This window comes from Pyrus communis, chromosome 11 (assembly GCF_963583255.1).
Source record: "Pyrus communis chromosome 11, drPyrComm1.1, whole genome shotgun sequence".
Lineage (NCBI taxonomy): Eukaryota > Viridiplantae > Streptophyta > Magnoliopsida > Rosales > Rosaceae > Pyrus > Pyrus communis.
The window spans coordinates 21,658,163-21,672,633 of record NC_084813.1 but is presented as its reverse complement, the minus strand read 5'-3'; the positions used below and the strand labels follow the sequence as shown (position 1 = coordinate 21,672,633).

Here is a 14,471-nt window from a genome sequence, read left to right as displayed (position 1 = left end):
TATGATTCCAAATTCCTCATTCAAATTTTCACCTTATTTATTTTGGTGTCATACTTGATCAATAGTTCCATATCGATCATGTATTATGCAAACAATTATACAAGAAATGCACACTCCTGCGGTTGTTTTTTATCTTTTATTTTATAAAAATAAATGCAAAAGCATGTTGGTTGGTCAATGTCTTCGGGTTATATAATATCAGAAAAGAAAAAGCTTTCAGATTTGCAGACAGGATCTTTCATTTTTCAGAAGAAAAAGAGGTGGGGTTTGAATTAGTCCCATGTGAATGTAACGTGTTCGTTCTTAGTAGGGCCACATGTTTTAGTTTATCCCGAAGCAATGGAATGACTAATACTCACTACATCAAAAAAATAGAAGATGTAAATTCATTGGAAAATAAAAAAAATACGTACGGCGGATGAAATGATTGTTGCGCTAGGCTATTTACAACCCCGGTGTATTTTGAATGCTTGATAGCACTGGTGAACCGGCATGCATAGGTTCGAATTCTTTTATTCCGTAGTATGAACGCCGGATCGGATTTGTCGAGCTCACAATTTTATCTACACAAATGATTATGATAAGGTTTTTTTTTTTGGGTCAATCTAGAGTGTACATGATATAGTGGTTTAAGTATAATCATCATTAGTGAATTTTAATAATGAATTAATTACAATAATTGCATTAGGGATTAATTATAGGAGAATTATATCCTTTTATAGTTGAGGAGAGTCGTACACTTTCGTCGGCAGTCGATGTGAGATTTTAGGAGTTTTATTATGACGTTGACAAATGTAGCATTGTGATTGGTTTCCTAGTTGGAGAGAAACTCTTGTGTTTCGACAGAAGTGCCTCAACGCGAATCCTTCAGTGGGTCTCTAAAGGTATGAAGTTGGCCAGTGCTCGATAGTTTCGAGATTGTTAAAGTATGGTACAAACAAAATAGGATTGTATATATTTTAGTATGATGCATTTGCAATTATTTTTGTAAAGAAATTGAAAAGGAATATGTAAAAGGCCTATTCCTTTTGAGCTGGGTTACCATTTAATATCGATCATTTCCGGTTCCACAAGATCTGGTTTTAGATTAGTTCCAGCCTTGCTATTCACAGCGAAGGGGAACACAATTTAATTGGGTCACAGACTCGTAAACCTAACCAATGCTGGCTTTGCAACTTGCAAGCATGTATACAACTAAAAGAGTTGTGGTTATAGATTCAAGTTTGAATTGTGGCTGGGGTTGCACTGGATCAAATGGATAACATGTGAAAAAGCGCAAGGAGAAGAGAAATTCTTAGATAGGATTGTACAAGGAAACTATCTCACACTGAGACTATTGGGTCTAATGAAGAAATACAAGAGCAATCATCATACTGAGAAAGTTGTTTTATGCGACGGAGTGAACTTGCTTGTCACGGAAGTATATTCATCTATTTTTTAGTCTCTTCTCGCTCTTATGAGACAAAAGAACACGTGATGAGAGACAAAAGGAACAAGGGGATATATTTGCGTTCCAAGACAATTTTTTATTTTATTTTATTTCGTATGCGACAGCCTTAACAAAGAATTTTTCTAAGTAATTTTGGAGCCAATGAATGATGAACATGTTTAATTGACAACCAAATTGCTCTAATTCATGTCCATCCAAACCTCACTATTAAATAATGACAATGATCAATGATATTTATGTAATGTACCATCATTTTAAAAAAAATTATGCTAATCGTGTCTTCAACATCATATTGAGACAACTACATAAGGAGTTTAAGTAATAGACAAGTTTGGCAAAAGCCTAATCTTATGCCATGATTTGGGTTTTTACGAAGAAATCTTAAATCCCCACTTATATAAGTTTTAAGTAGGGTTGTTTCCATATTTGCCAAAATTGTTCATTGCCAACCTTACCTTGGTGGTTAGCTTAATTAGTCCCATCTCCTTTCCCTTTCTCTTTCCCTCTCTCCCATTAATCATCATATTTGCTACCTATCCATAGCGGAGCGAGTAGGGTTTGTGCCCTATGCGTCTAGAGCCGGACTCAACCACCTCATACAATACAACTAGTTACAAACATGCCGTATTAGGCTCGACATTTAAATCATAACAATTTAAACTTGATCTTTGTAACAAAATAAAGTGAGAGGAAGGAAAAAAGGAAAGGGAGGGTGGACCGGAAAAGCTTAGCACGGACGGAGGTGAGTGCGTGTGTGGGGTTTGTAGTAGATGGGGAGAACTGAAGGACAAAGTGAGGGAGGAAGAAGGGAGTAGGATACCCTCCCTTTTTTTTTTCCTTTTTTTTTCCTTCATTTCTATTTAAACGGTTACGATTAAATCACGTTAATATTTTATATTAATTTTTTTAATGAAAAAAAGAAAAATAAAACAAAAAATATAAGAAGAGAAGATAGAAATGGATAAAAAAAAAGAAAAAGGAGGAGATGGAGAATCCTAGTTGGAAGAAGAGTTGGGCAAGTTGGCTACTTTTGTTTAAGTTATTACTTTCAAGGGTGAGACATTCGGCCACGTCTTGTGTCCCGAGTTTGTGTCAGTTTGGCGTGTGCTTTTACGTCTTTTCAACTTCGAACATCAAGAATCAGTTTCAGGTTTCAAACCTTCACACTCTCTTCACTCCAGAATAATGGCGCATAAAAAATATATGTATTCAATTTCTTGTGATATTTTCGTGTTTTTTCTGCTGTTGGTAAACATGCTTATGAATTTGGTTGATAAAAATTAGCGTAATGCTAGAAAGAAATTTTAAAAATTAAATGACATAAAAATTAATGATTAAATTATTATTTAAACGTTGATAAACGTGCTTATTTCTATTGACGATACATCATTTAGTTTATTAATTTTATTAACAAATTTAGTCTCTTAACATTAAAGATTAACCAAGAACAGGTCATGAAAACAATGCAATACGACATAATTTTCAAGACAAATCCGAACACAAAGCGGATATGTATGATATAGAAAATCAAGGACAACCAACAAAAGATAAATTTTTGATTTAGCCACCAAAATAACACTTACTGCTGCTGCAGATCAACCACAAATTGACATAACATAACAAAAACACCCTTAAAACAACTTACATGTGGTGAATACAAAATTTAAATAGTTAGACTAAAATTTCCAATCGAAATCTAATTCAAGAGACACTAAGCTGAGAAAAATAAGCCGTACATAAGTACCCTGATATGTTACCAGCATGTAGTTTTTATCATTTACATTTTGATTAACCATGTAACTACTTTTGACTTATTAGAGTTTAATCTAAAAACAATGTTTCTTCTCCAATGGTTTAGCTTAAAATGTTAAAGATTATTTAAGTTTATGTTAGTTTTTCTTTTCAGTAATTTTTATAAAATAAAATTTATGTAGATTAACCTAATTTATTTTTATGAACATTTTAACTTAAAAATATTTAGATTCTAATAAGTAATGTAAAATCACCAAACCTACCCCCAAATAATTTTTTAACTGTTTTAGCCATTGAATTTATTTTTGGACCGTTACATTTGATTTTATTGATCTCAGCCATTGAATTTGATTAATTTATAAACTAAAATAAAAAAGTAAGTTTGAATATGGACTGTTGGGTGTGTTAGCGTACTGAGAAGCCCCGCTCCGGCCCATCTTTGACAAGGAAAGAAAGAAATAATCTCAATTTTACGACACGATGGCTGTTCTCCACTAACCACAAGGATACAAGGACTCTATATTTCATCTTCGGTGCTATTGCTGGAGTGATGGGCACATGCTTCTCAGTACTGATTCGTATGGAATTAGCACGACCCGGCGATCAAATTCTTGGTGGTGATCATCAACTTTATAATGTTTTAATAACGGCTCACGCTTTTTTAATGATCTTTTTTATGGTTATGCCAGCGATGATAGTCGGATATGGTAATAGGTCTTTTCCTCATTCTGATTTTGTTTTTCGTATCACGGATAGGTTTCAATTTGGCACGTCCACGCTCAGTGATAGGCCAAAAAATAGGTTTGGCCGGTTTATTGAGCTAAATCTGCCCAAACTTGCTTTAGGCCCTATAGTTAGAGATGATTTTGATGAGTTTATAACCTAAATTTTAGATTTTAACTCAATTATTAGAGTCGGTCTTACAAGCATAAAAATTCGACGATCATTATTTCAATGTATTTAGCCTTTTAGTTTGGATGAAGATCCTCTTTGGATCCTCTTTGTGGATATCTGGAAGATCAATCAATCGTGTTCGTTCATCGTATATAGTGCGGTTAATTTTCGTTAGATACTATGTTTAATTTTAAATAGCTTATGATCGTATGATATATGATGAATGTACATAATTTTGATTTTCCGAATTCCAGAAAAAGGATTTGGCTAGGATCCTAAGAGCATTTCCAAAGGAGATGTCAAAAGATAAATGTCAAATGTTAATTTGATAATTGATGTGGCAATGTCAGATTTTCTCTTTTTCCAACCGATATTTTATTTGTTATAAATGATATTTGTAGGATCCATTTTAAAAAGAAATCAATTAAAATACATTTTTCAAGATCTATAATTGGTGCATTAATAAGAGCCACATACTAAAATAATTTTAAAAAATTTGACATCACCTTTTCTCATATGTCAAATTTGGCATATAAAAACTCATATGTCATTCTACGTAGGATTGACATATCGATTGAAGCTCATTTCTACCTTCAAATTTGATTACATGAAATTCTACGTAGGATTAAACTATCTCCTAATCCTTTTTAGTGTTCGGTAGAATGAAGGAAAAAAAAAAAAAAAAAAAAAGAAAGGAAGAAAGAAATGAAAAGAAAAAGGGGATAAGGATGACTTGACGCGCCATGAGGAAAGTGTATTAAACAGTGGCAGTTGCATCATGAGAATCTGAGATTGATTTCAATCATCGTTTCAGCCGGGGGTGCACGGCTACTCCATAGTAACCTCTCTCTCTCTCTCTCTATCTCTTCCCTTTCGGTTCGGCGCTGCTTTTGCAATCAATGCACCACCCTCCAGACTCCACCATATAAATATTCAACTCTCTCCCCACCTCTTCTGTTCTGTTCTGGTTTTCTTCACTCTGATCCCAAAGCTCTAATCTAGGCTAGGAAATTTCAACAAAAAGGTAAAAAACTCACTACCCTTTTCTCAATTTTTCTCGAACAATCCAATTTTATTTCTAATTCTCAAATGTTTGTTTGTTTAAACCATTTGCTTTCCATTATCTGTGATCAATATTGCTCATCTCTGTTTGCTTTGAGTCGAAATTATGGGTGATTTAGAGCAATAATCGCTGACTAATCAAAGATCTGCATGTACAACCTCTCTGTCTATCTGCACTCTAATCCATATACTTATCTTTTTGGGGTTTTGATCTCTATTGGTATTGGGTAAGAGAGAGAGAGAGAGAGAGAGAGAGAGAGAGAGAGATAAGCATCTCAAATTTCATTTTTTTGGTGCTTTGCTTTGTAAAGACTGAAACTTTTACTGCATTCTCATAGAAAACTAAACATTCCATTTGATTTTGATGGTTGTTTGTGATATTGGGTTTTTCTGCTTTGTTTGCCCTTATGAACGATCATGTAATATTTGAGTGATCTCTTATGCTCAAAAGTTTACGGATTTTCTTTGATATTTTCTTAGGAACCAAACAAGGATTAACCCTGTATATGCTTTGTTTGTTTACTTTCATTCTTTGTATGATAAATAGTTATACCTAAATGATTATGTTATTTGACAAAAGAGCATTCCTCTCGTCGTTTTCCTGCTTTTTCAAAATTTGCTTTATCTCTCTCGGATTTCTCTCTGGTGGTAAAACAACAGTTCGTAACTTTGTACTAATTTCAATATTGCCTTTACCTCTCTCTCTCTCCCCCTCTCTCCTCCTCCGAAGTAGTCCGTTGACCGGACCCTGTGCTTTGTTGTTTGGTTGCTGTGAAAGTGGAGGTAGATTTAACATGTACTAAAAAATTCCAAGTTGTCAAGAATATTTCTTTCTGGTTTCCTTAATTGGTATCCACTTTAAGTCAGAAAATCTTGATTGTTTCTTAATGTTCGAGTAACCTAGTAACAGTTGGGTTTCTCTGAGTTTGTTTGTTGGTATACATAATTGGGCAAGATTTTCAATAGTCACACTGTTCTTCTGGTTTTTGCATCTCAATGTAGTTCTGTTTTATTAAGAATCTTTTAAGTGACATGTTTATTTTTCTTGTGTTATTGAATTTTGATGAGTCTGAATCTCATAGTTGGCAGAATACAGGGTAAATTTGGTGTTTTTATGGTGGCATTTCTCGGTTTTGTGTACCCGATTTTCTGTTTTTTGGTGTCTCGATTAGCTTCTATTTGTTTTAGCGACATTCTAATCTAAGTTATATAAAATCGACGGTTCTTTGGCTTCTATTTTATATAAATCAATTTGCTCAAAATCCTACCACTTGGTTATTATCAGTGTGATTCCTCATGAAGGGCAATAGGATCTGGACGGCCTTTTTAAGTATTTCTGTTCCTTGAAACATGGAACTGTGTTTTTTTAATACATCTTGTTTGTTTTGTTTAGTTCTTTACAAGCAGAAGCAGCCATTTTTGCATTATGTGTTGCCAGAGATTAAAAAAGTAATTAACTAATGTCTTCTTGTTCTCTTCAGCTAGTTTTATTATCGATTCACGTTACATCCACGGACTGCATTGACCAAGATAAAATGACCTCATTTTTCTATATGGGCTTGTAAAATGGCTGGTGGTTTGGATGTGTGGGAATCTTTGGTATTTGGATATTCATTTGCTCGGTTGACCATTTTTGGCAAATTTCAAAATTTCATGTGCGATCTGGTTGGCTAAAGTAGGACTTATCCTTTATTAGGTCAGATGTCGTCTATGTTGAGCTGAGGAAATGGGGGGTTGTGTTTCGACTAGTAGTCAGAGTACTCGTAGCAGCAACAGCAACAGAGAGGCGGTGACACCCCCATGCTTGGGGATTCAATTTAGTGGTCGAAAGAGAACGAAGAAGACATTCTCTGACCATGCATATACTCTTCAGAATTTACACACCTTGCCCAACCGCATTTTTACCAACGGAAAGAGCCAGACTTCTTGCATATTCACACAGCAGGGCCGCAAAGGCATAAACCAAGATGCCATGCTTGTGTGGGAAGTAAGTTTCTCCTCTGCAGTGGGAATGCTAATTGAACATGTTGGTAAGATAATTTATGATTTCTGAACTCTTGATTTTATATTCTTTTGAAGGATTTCATGTCCGATGATGCGATATTCTGTGGTGTTTTTGACGGCCATGGTCCACACGGCCATCTTGTTGCTCGCAAAGTAAGGGATGCGTTGCCAATGAAGCTGCTATCCTTCTTGTATTCATACCAAGGGTCCAGTAAAACGTGTTTCAAAGGGAACCTAAAGAAGTCAGATTGTGGAGATACTGAGAAGGATGGTTTGGACGAGGAAAAATTGAATTTATCATGGAGAGACGCTTTCCTTAAGTCATACAAAGCCATGGACAAGGAGCTGAGGTCTCATCCTAATTTGGACTGCTTCTGCAGTGGTAGCACTGCTGTCACTCTAGTCAAACAGGTACGGCAGCAAACACCATCTGCACTCTTAATTTTGCCTATTTCGTTTGCTTTGTTTTTGATCGCTTCACTTTTCAGGGGTCAAATCTTTTCATGGGTTATATCGGGGATTCCCGAGCAATCCTGGGATCAAAGGACAGTAATGATTCCATGGTGGCAATCCAGTTAACTGTTGACTTAAAGCCTGATCTGCCAAGTGTGAACAATATTCTAAATTTCTTGTCACTGATGCTTTGGTTGCCTTCTTGTTATTTGAACCTTACTTGGTTGATGCTTATGTAAATGTCATAGGGGAAGCTGAAAGAATTAAACGGTGTAAGGGTAGGGTGTTTGCTTTGCATGATGAGCCTGAAGTGTCTCGAGTATGGTTGCCTTTTGATGATGCCCCTGGTTTAGCTATGGCTCGAGCCTTCGGCGATTTCTGTTTAAAGGAGTATGGAGTGATCTCAATTCCTGAGTTCTCACACCGGATACTTACTGACAGAGACCAGTTCATTGTTCTTGCTTCTGACGGGGTAAAAATTTCCTCTTTGATAATATCCTATTTCGATATTCTCTATATTTTGTTTCAATATTCTCTATAGTTTATTTCGATATTCTCTATGGTTTCTTTCAATTTTTTTATTGTTCTTTTTGGTTGGATGTTTGTTGATTATTTCTACACGGCACTGCTGGCTTTAATAATGCAAAGAAAGTTAAAAATTCACATAGTAAGTGTACAACGATGAGGAATATCCATTTGCGCTTGAAATGGCTTACAGGAACCGAATATGAAGTGATAGAATTACAGACAAGTCACATTTAAATCACCAAACATGATCAAGGAGTGTCGATAGTTCTTATGAGATGTAAAGATCCAGTAATAAAGTCCAAAGCATCTGGATTCTAAAAACACGAGTGACAAAAGAGTACTTACATCTCAGCATGTTCTTGTACTGTATACATTATAGTTTAATGAGGAATGAAATATCTCCTGTACCTTCCACACAAGCAGGGGTTGCCGAATGTGAAATTGTTCAGACCTTTGAGGACTTATTAATGTCCTCTTTCCCTGTTTTCTGTATGGAAATTTTAATCCCTTAAAAGTTATATAGGGAACCTAAGGCAAGCCGGAGATAACATCATCGGTATTTATGAGTGATTGCTGCGCACCTGCAAGAATGCTCCGCTTATTAATGTCCTGCTGTACTTGTAATTTATAAGCTTGATTATTGATAGTGTAGCGTGGCATTAGATGTGAAATATAGTAAACCTAAAATTTCGTATTTAACTTCACTCGATGATCTTTAACTTGTATATTTATAGGTTTGGGATGTCTTAAGCAATGAAGAGGTTGTTGAGATAGTCTCCTCAGCCCCAACCCGGGCATCAGCAGCAAGGACTGTGGTTGACTCAGCCGCTCGCGAATGGAAACTCAAATACCCGACTTCAAAGATGGATGACTGTGCAGTCGTTTGCTTGTTTTTGGATGGGAAAATGGACTCGGAATCTGATTATGAGGAACAAGGCTTTTCATCCGCAACCCTTCAAAGCAATCACTCCGGCAATGCTGTTGAATCAGATGATGGCCAGAAGTCGGAGCCATCTTTGCAGAGGAATTTCACTGTCAGGTCATCTGATGAAAGTGATACTCATGGTAGACTACCGGTTGAGATTGAAGGGAATGAAGAAACAGTGGCAGCTGAAGAGAACTGGTTGGGTTTGGAAGGCGTGACACGCGTGAATTCCCTCGTTCAACTTCCTAGATTTTCCGAAGAAAGGCCTTAGAAATTGTGATTCAAATATAAACGAAACTGGCTAGCGTTTATTGTATTATGGCATCTTTTTGCCTCATTAAAATCCAAAAGATAAATCTTTCTGGGTTTCCATTTCCTCAGCATTTGTTGCAGAAGGCACAAAAAGTAAGGAAACTGTTCTCTTCAGGTAGCTGAGGCAAATATAATTCTCTGTCTCTAAGTTTTATGTACATTCTTTGGTCCAGATCAGATGTAGATGCAGCCTATAATTTTACGTTCCACATTTCTACTGGAATTTTATGCAATACATTGCTCAGCCGAACGTCTACGTTTAAAAATGAAACCATCATATCTGACGGTTGAAACGATCCCGCATCGTAATGTACGTACGCAAGACATTGATGCATTGTGAGATTCAGCTATTGAATTGTTCAAACCCATTGCCGCCTTGTCTGACTCCATCTACTTTTTGTTGCTCTATATCACCTAGTTTGACTCCATCTACTTTTTCGTCTAAAAAGTTGGCATGTGATTCTAAAAATTCTTTAAAAGATAAGACATATTTGTTGATTTGTCCCATAAATTTGTATAGAGGTGTTAATTTTTCTTTGAACTTTAATCTTAGCTGACTATCTCTGAATTTTATAAGTAGCCAATTCCCTTTTGAACTTTAATTTTAGCTAATTACCCTCCTGAACTTTTGTAAATAGCCAATTTCACCCATGCCGCTAGATTTTTTTTCGTCCAATTTTTTATCAATTTTGCTCACACGGACAAAACATGACAATTGCATAGAGGCAAAAAGAATGAAAAATTGGATGGATGAAAAATTTAAAATCTAACGCTAGGAGGGGGAAATTGGCTATTTATAAAAATTTAGGGGGTAATTGGCTAAAGTTAAAGTTCAAGGGGAAATTGGCTAATTATAAAAGTTCAGGGGTAAACGGCTAAAATTAAAGTTCCAAGGGAGAAATTGACATCTCTATATAAGTTCAGAGGATAAACCTACAAATACCTCCAAAAGATATTTTGAAGTCTGAAATATCGATACACCTTATGTTTAAAGAATCATTTTAACATTGGCAACCTTTTGGACAAAAAAAGGGGTGAAGTTAGGGGTGAAGTTAGTCGTAGGTGGCAATTACAGCATCAAAATTGAGGTGACAAATTACTCAATTTTCCAATTAAGTGGCATAATTTTGCAGCAATACCTAACATATAGGTGCCGCTTGTAAAAATTCTCCCATGGCAGATAACTGATACAACAACAATAAAGGGGTAGATGGAAAATTGCAATGTGGAAAATGACCCCATTAAATACCTTGTCAGTGAAGAAAAGGAAAGACAAACCAGAAAAAAAGTATGTCTGCAAAAGATAAAGATGAAACCTTAAATGGCGGGAGCCTTTATAGTTCAAAGTCCCAGTGCTTTCAATGTTGGCAGCAGTAAAATAATTTGCAGTTTATGAACTCAAAAGCGACTGTGATATTGTAAATTAAGAAGATGAATACACAGAAAAAAGCAGCTGAAATTAATGGTAACTACTCTTTGATTCACATTCACAGAGGAATGTAGGCAGATCTGCACATCATTAATGGCCGCAGGAGTTGCTGGAACATATAGGCAGATTTTAATACGTTTAAAGTATAACTCAATCTCGGTAACTAAGAAAAAACCACCTGAAGTTTTCGAACTTTACATCAATATATATTACATTTTCAGCGGATCCGATTCACCCAATAAATTCTTTTGAATATCGGAGCGCACATTAGCCGTTAAATTCTACAATGTATGTCATACATCGGTGTACTGTACATCAATGTAAAGTATACATTATCTTATAAGCAGGTTACATTCCCCAGTTATTCTTCCCTTGAATATCAAAGCGTACATCCAATCGTCAAATTTCACAATATATGTCATACATTGTTGTATTCTGGAATTTCGCAAGGCCGTGGTCATTTAATTTTAACCAACACTACCCAGTCCTTAAAAGTGCATAAAAATTATCGACCTAAGAAAAACCCAACTCAATGACTAATCATCACTTCTCTCTCCATGCACGTATACATTTGTATATCTCCTCTCTATCCATGGCTTCTTAACTCACCGACAAACTGTTCACCCTACTTGCCAGAAATCCTCAGCTATAAGAAGAGCCCTTCTTCTACATTCAAATCACCAAGCTAACTTCAGCAAGACCTACCCTTCTCTCTCATCTCTCCCTCCCTCTACCATTGCTCCGATAATGGCTTACAAAATCCGCCTTTCGTTCTTTGCTCTCATCTCTGTTTCCGTTATCCTCCTTGACCTAGTAGGAGGAGCAGTTGCCGGGCGAAATGTGCCAACAATCTCCAACAAAGATGACAAGAAACAACCTCAGTGGTTACTTGACCATGACGGAAGTCTTCTCATTCCTGGCATTGGGCGTGTGATGCTACCACCACTGGGACATTTTGCTCCATTCCCTGGCATGGGCAGCACCGGCAGCACTGGTGGAAGTGGAAGTGGTGGAAGCCCGAGTAGTAACAACTATGTTCCAGGCGGTGATGACACATTCGTCCCAAACCCCGGTAATGAGGTTCCAACCCCCGGGAATGGTGGCGGGAGCACTCCAGTTGCTCCATATCCCTGAATTCGTTTCCAAATGAGCTTCGAATAAGCGTGCTAGGTCACGATTCTGTATCAGTCGACTAGTTGTATGTGTGTTTTTCTTCTACCGTCATTTGTTGTTTAGTTTGAGAGAGCTAGATTCTTGAGAGAATAGCATGCTGCTTTTCTAGCTTCGAATAAAGTAGTTAAGTTAATAAATCTATGTTTTGCTATTTTTATGTTGCATTTCTGATGCGAATCAATGAATGCTGCTCAGCAGTTGTTATTCTCTTTACTCTTTAGCCATGTTTTTGTGTCTGCATGCGTGAGAGAAAGGGAAACTTAAGAGATATTTTGAATGCGATTCCTAATCCTTATCATTTTTTGATTAAAACCTTAATAATATTCAAAGTTAGATCAAGGTCCCTCGACTTTGTACCCCTCATTATATTACTATTAATATGGGAAGTGTTATTTACACTCCTATTTATATTTTTATAGTTTTGACATTAATTGTTTGATATTTTATGAAATTTATAATCCTATAAATTTAAAATCCCTCATTATAATACTATTAGAAACGGTTGCAATAAAAAAATTCAAACATTTTGATTGAATGAATGGATAAAAACTATGTAAAAATAAGAAATAATAAATGGCAAAAGAATGTATCCATAGTGTTAAAAAAAATTGGTACATTTTACAAAAAAAGTACATTTCGCATATAACAAAGTGGTACATTAATAAAGAAGAATGGGTACATTATAAACGAATTAGAGAACATATAAAAGATTAAAAATTATGAGTACAAATGAATTTTTAAAAATATAGGTGCTAAAACAAATTAATACATGGGTACAAAATAAAACTAAAAAGAAAATACTACAAATTAAAAAAAAATGTTGCAAATTAAAAGTGGGTACTAACTAAAAATATAAATATATGATACAAAGTTTAGGCATAAAGCATAAATATACCATATGTAATTTTTCTATCATTGATTAAATATACAATGTCACGTAACGATATACATATGGATACAAACGCAAATAAAACTTTAAAAAATATGGGCACAAAAAGAAACTAATATATGGGTACAAATTAAAAATGAAAATTAAATTGGTACAAATTAAAAAATATTTGCAAATTAAAAATAGGTACAAACTAAAAATAAAAATATATGATAAAAAATTTAGCCATAAATATAAATATACTAATTGTAACATTTTTAACACTAAAGGAATATATTTAAAAATAAAAATATTTTATTATTCAAATAATTAATGATGTTATTAATACCCAAGGACCTTGATCAAAAATTCAAAATGAATAGGATTTTAATCAATGGAGTAACAAAAAGAAGGATGTGAACCTAATTTTTTCGAAATTTAATTTGCAGGCAATGATTTTCACACTCTCGTTTTCTCGTTCTAATTTATTCTCTATAACGGCCAAGAAAAAGAAGCGCAAAAGAAGATAACGTGAGTACGGATATCACTTCCCTACTATTATTCTTGTGGTGGACAAAATTTTTATGAGGTGGACCTATAGAAGATGCAACTAGACCTACTAATTAGAAACAAATTACACCAGAAAAGAAAAAAGAATAATTCAAATCCGACATTAATTAAATTTGGTATGAAACCAATTGAAAAACACCATCTAGTACTTAATACAAAGACATAATCCATCATCTTAATTCATATATGAATATTACACTTAAATACATGTGTCTGTTCCCAGAAATAGAGGCCACAAAAAGCAACTGTTTCTAAATTACATTCGATCAAAAGGGAACATGCTTTTTTTTTTTTTTTCTCCGATTCACCCTAACACATCATGAATCCGACGATGCCAACTCCCGTGAAGTTCTTCAAGCTTAGACCTGAACCTGTCACATAATCCCCAGATATGTCACTAAACGAAACAGCTGCAAGGGCATAAACAACAGCTAGGTACTAATCAACAATCCGAAAGTGAAACCTGCAGTACTTCTAAGTTGAAATCACAGCAATGTTCATTTTATCGATTGAGTGCTACGAACTTCCAACAACATACCGAAAAATGTTCAGAAACAAAACACACACTGGTTAGATATAACCATAAACGATTTGACACGAAACGGCATTTAAATCTTCGAGTGAATTTTATCTGGAAGTTGATTAACTTTCCAAGCTGCTTGTATGTTAATCCCAGCCATGTAAATCTAAGGAACTGACAATTTCATGATTTACTTGGATTCATAACATGTGCACAAACTTACTATTTTTGGCATTAAACAGCCATATTTATGCCTAGAATAAATTCCACCACCAACCACATATTTTTCACATTGAACACGCCAATCATCAATCCAACAACTACCCAGATGAGAACAAATTGCAGCTCCACTGATACCAGATTTCATTTCGGTTTCCATGCATTCAAAGTCCTGTTGATTCCTCTACCTATCCATTCAATTACAATTACAACCGCGGCCTCGCCTAACTAAGTTAACTAGATCAGTGTGCTTCCCCGTTTCCACCCAAGTTTGAATCCCCGTCCCCCTAGTTTATATTGGATTAGAACAAT

At 35.2% G+C, this 14,471-nt stretch overlaps 2 protein-coding genes across 4 annotated transcripts; both read left to right on the top strand.

Moving 5' to 3' along the window:
• Positions 1 to 4,874: 4,874 nt before the first annotated feature.
• LOC137707581 (probable protein phosphatase 2C 52) lies at positions 4,875 to 9,589 on the top strand. Of its 3 annotated transcripts, XM_068446481.1 has the most exons (7): positions 4,875 to 5,120; positions 6,640 to 6,757; positions 6,855 to 7,145; positions 7,238 to 7,573; positions 7,651 to 7,768; positions 7,864 to 8,087; positions 8,878 to 9,589. In XM_068446481.1, exons 3-7 carry the CDS (start codon positions 6,885 to 6,887, stop codon positions 9,337 to 9,339), a joined length of 1,401 nt encoding a protein of 466 aa, XP_068302582.1. In that variant the 5' UTR covers positions 4,875 to 5,120; positions 6,640 to 6,757; positions 6,855 to 6,884; the 3' UTR covers positions 9,340 to 9,589. The 3 variants fall into 3 exon arrangements, with proteins under 3 accessions (XP_068302582.1, XP_068302583.1, XP_068302581.1); XM_068446482.1 differs by lacking the exon at positions 6,640 to 6,757; XM_068446480.1 differs by lacking the exon at positions 4,875 to 5,120 and adding an exon at positions 5,529 to 5,941 and having other exon boundaries at positions 6,640 to 7,145.
• A 1,967-nt stretch (positions 9,590 to 11,556) lies between these two features.
• LOC137709206 (putative cell wall protein) lies at positions 11,557 to 11,943 on the top strand. Its single transcript, XM_068448310.1, has one exon. The coding sequence runs from the start codon at positions 11,557 to 11,559 to the stop codon at positions 11,941 to 11,943; it is 387 nt and encodes a 128-aa protein (XP_068304411.1).
• Positions 11,944 to 14,471: the final 2,528 nt, after the last annotated feature.

Coding starts and splice junctions, on each gene's coding strand:
- LOC137707581 (XM_068446482.1), top strand. CDS start 6,885: ATGGGGGGTTGTGTTTCGACTAGTAGTCAGAGTACTCGTAGCAGCAAC. Junction 7,146..7,237: donor ATGCCATGCTTGTGTGGGAA/GTAAGTTTCTCC, acceptor ATTCTTTTGAAG/GATTTCATGTCCGATGATGC. Junction 7,574..7,650: donor CTGTCACTCTAGTCAAACAG/GTACGGCAGCAA, acceptor TTCACTTTTCAG/GGGTCAAATCTTTTCATGGG.
- LOC137709206 (XM_068448310.1), top strand. CDS start 11,557: ATGGCTTACAAAATCCGCCTTTCGTTCTTTGCTCTCATCTCTGTTTCC.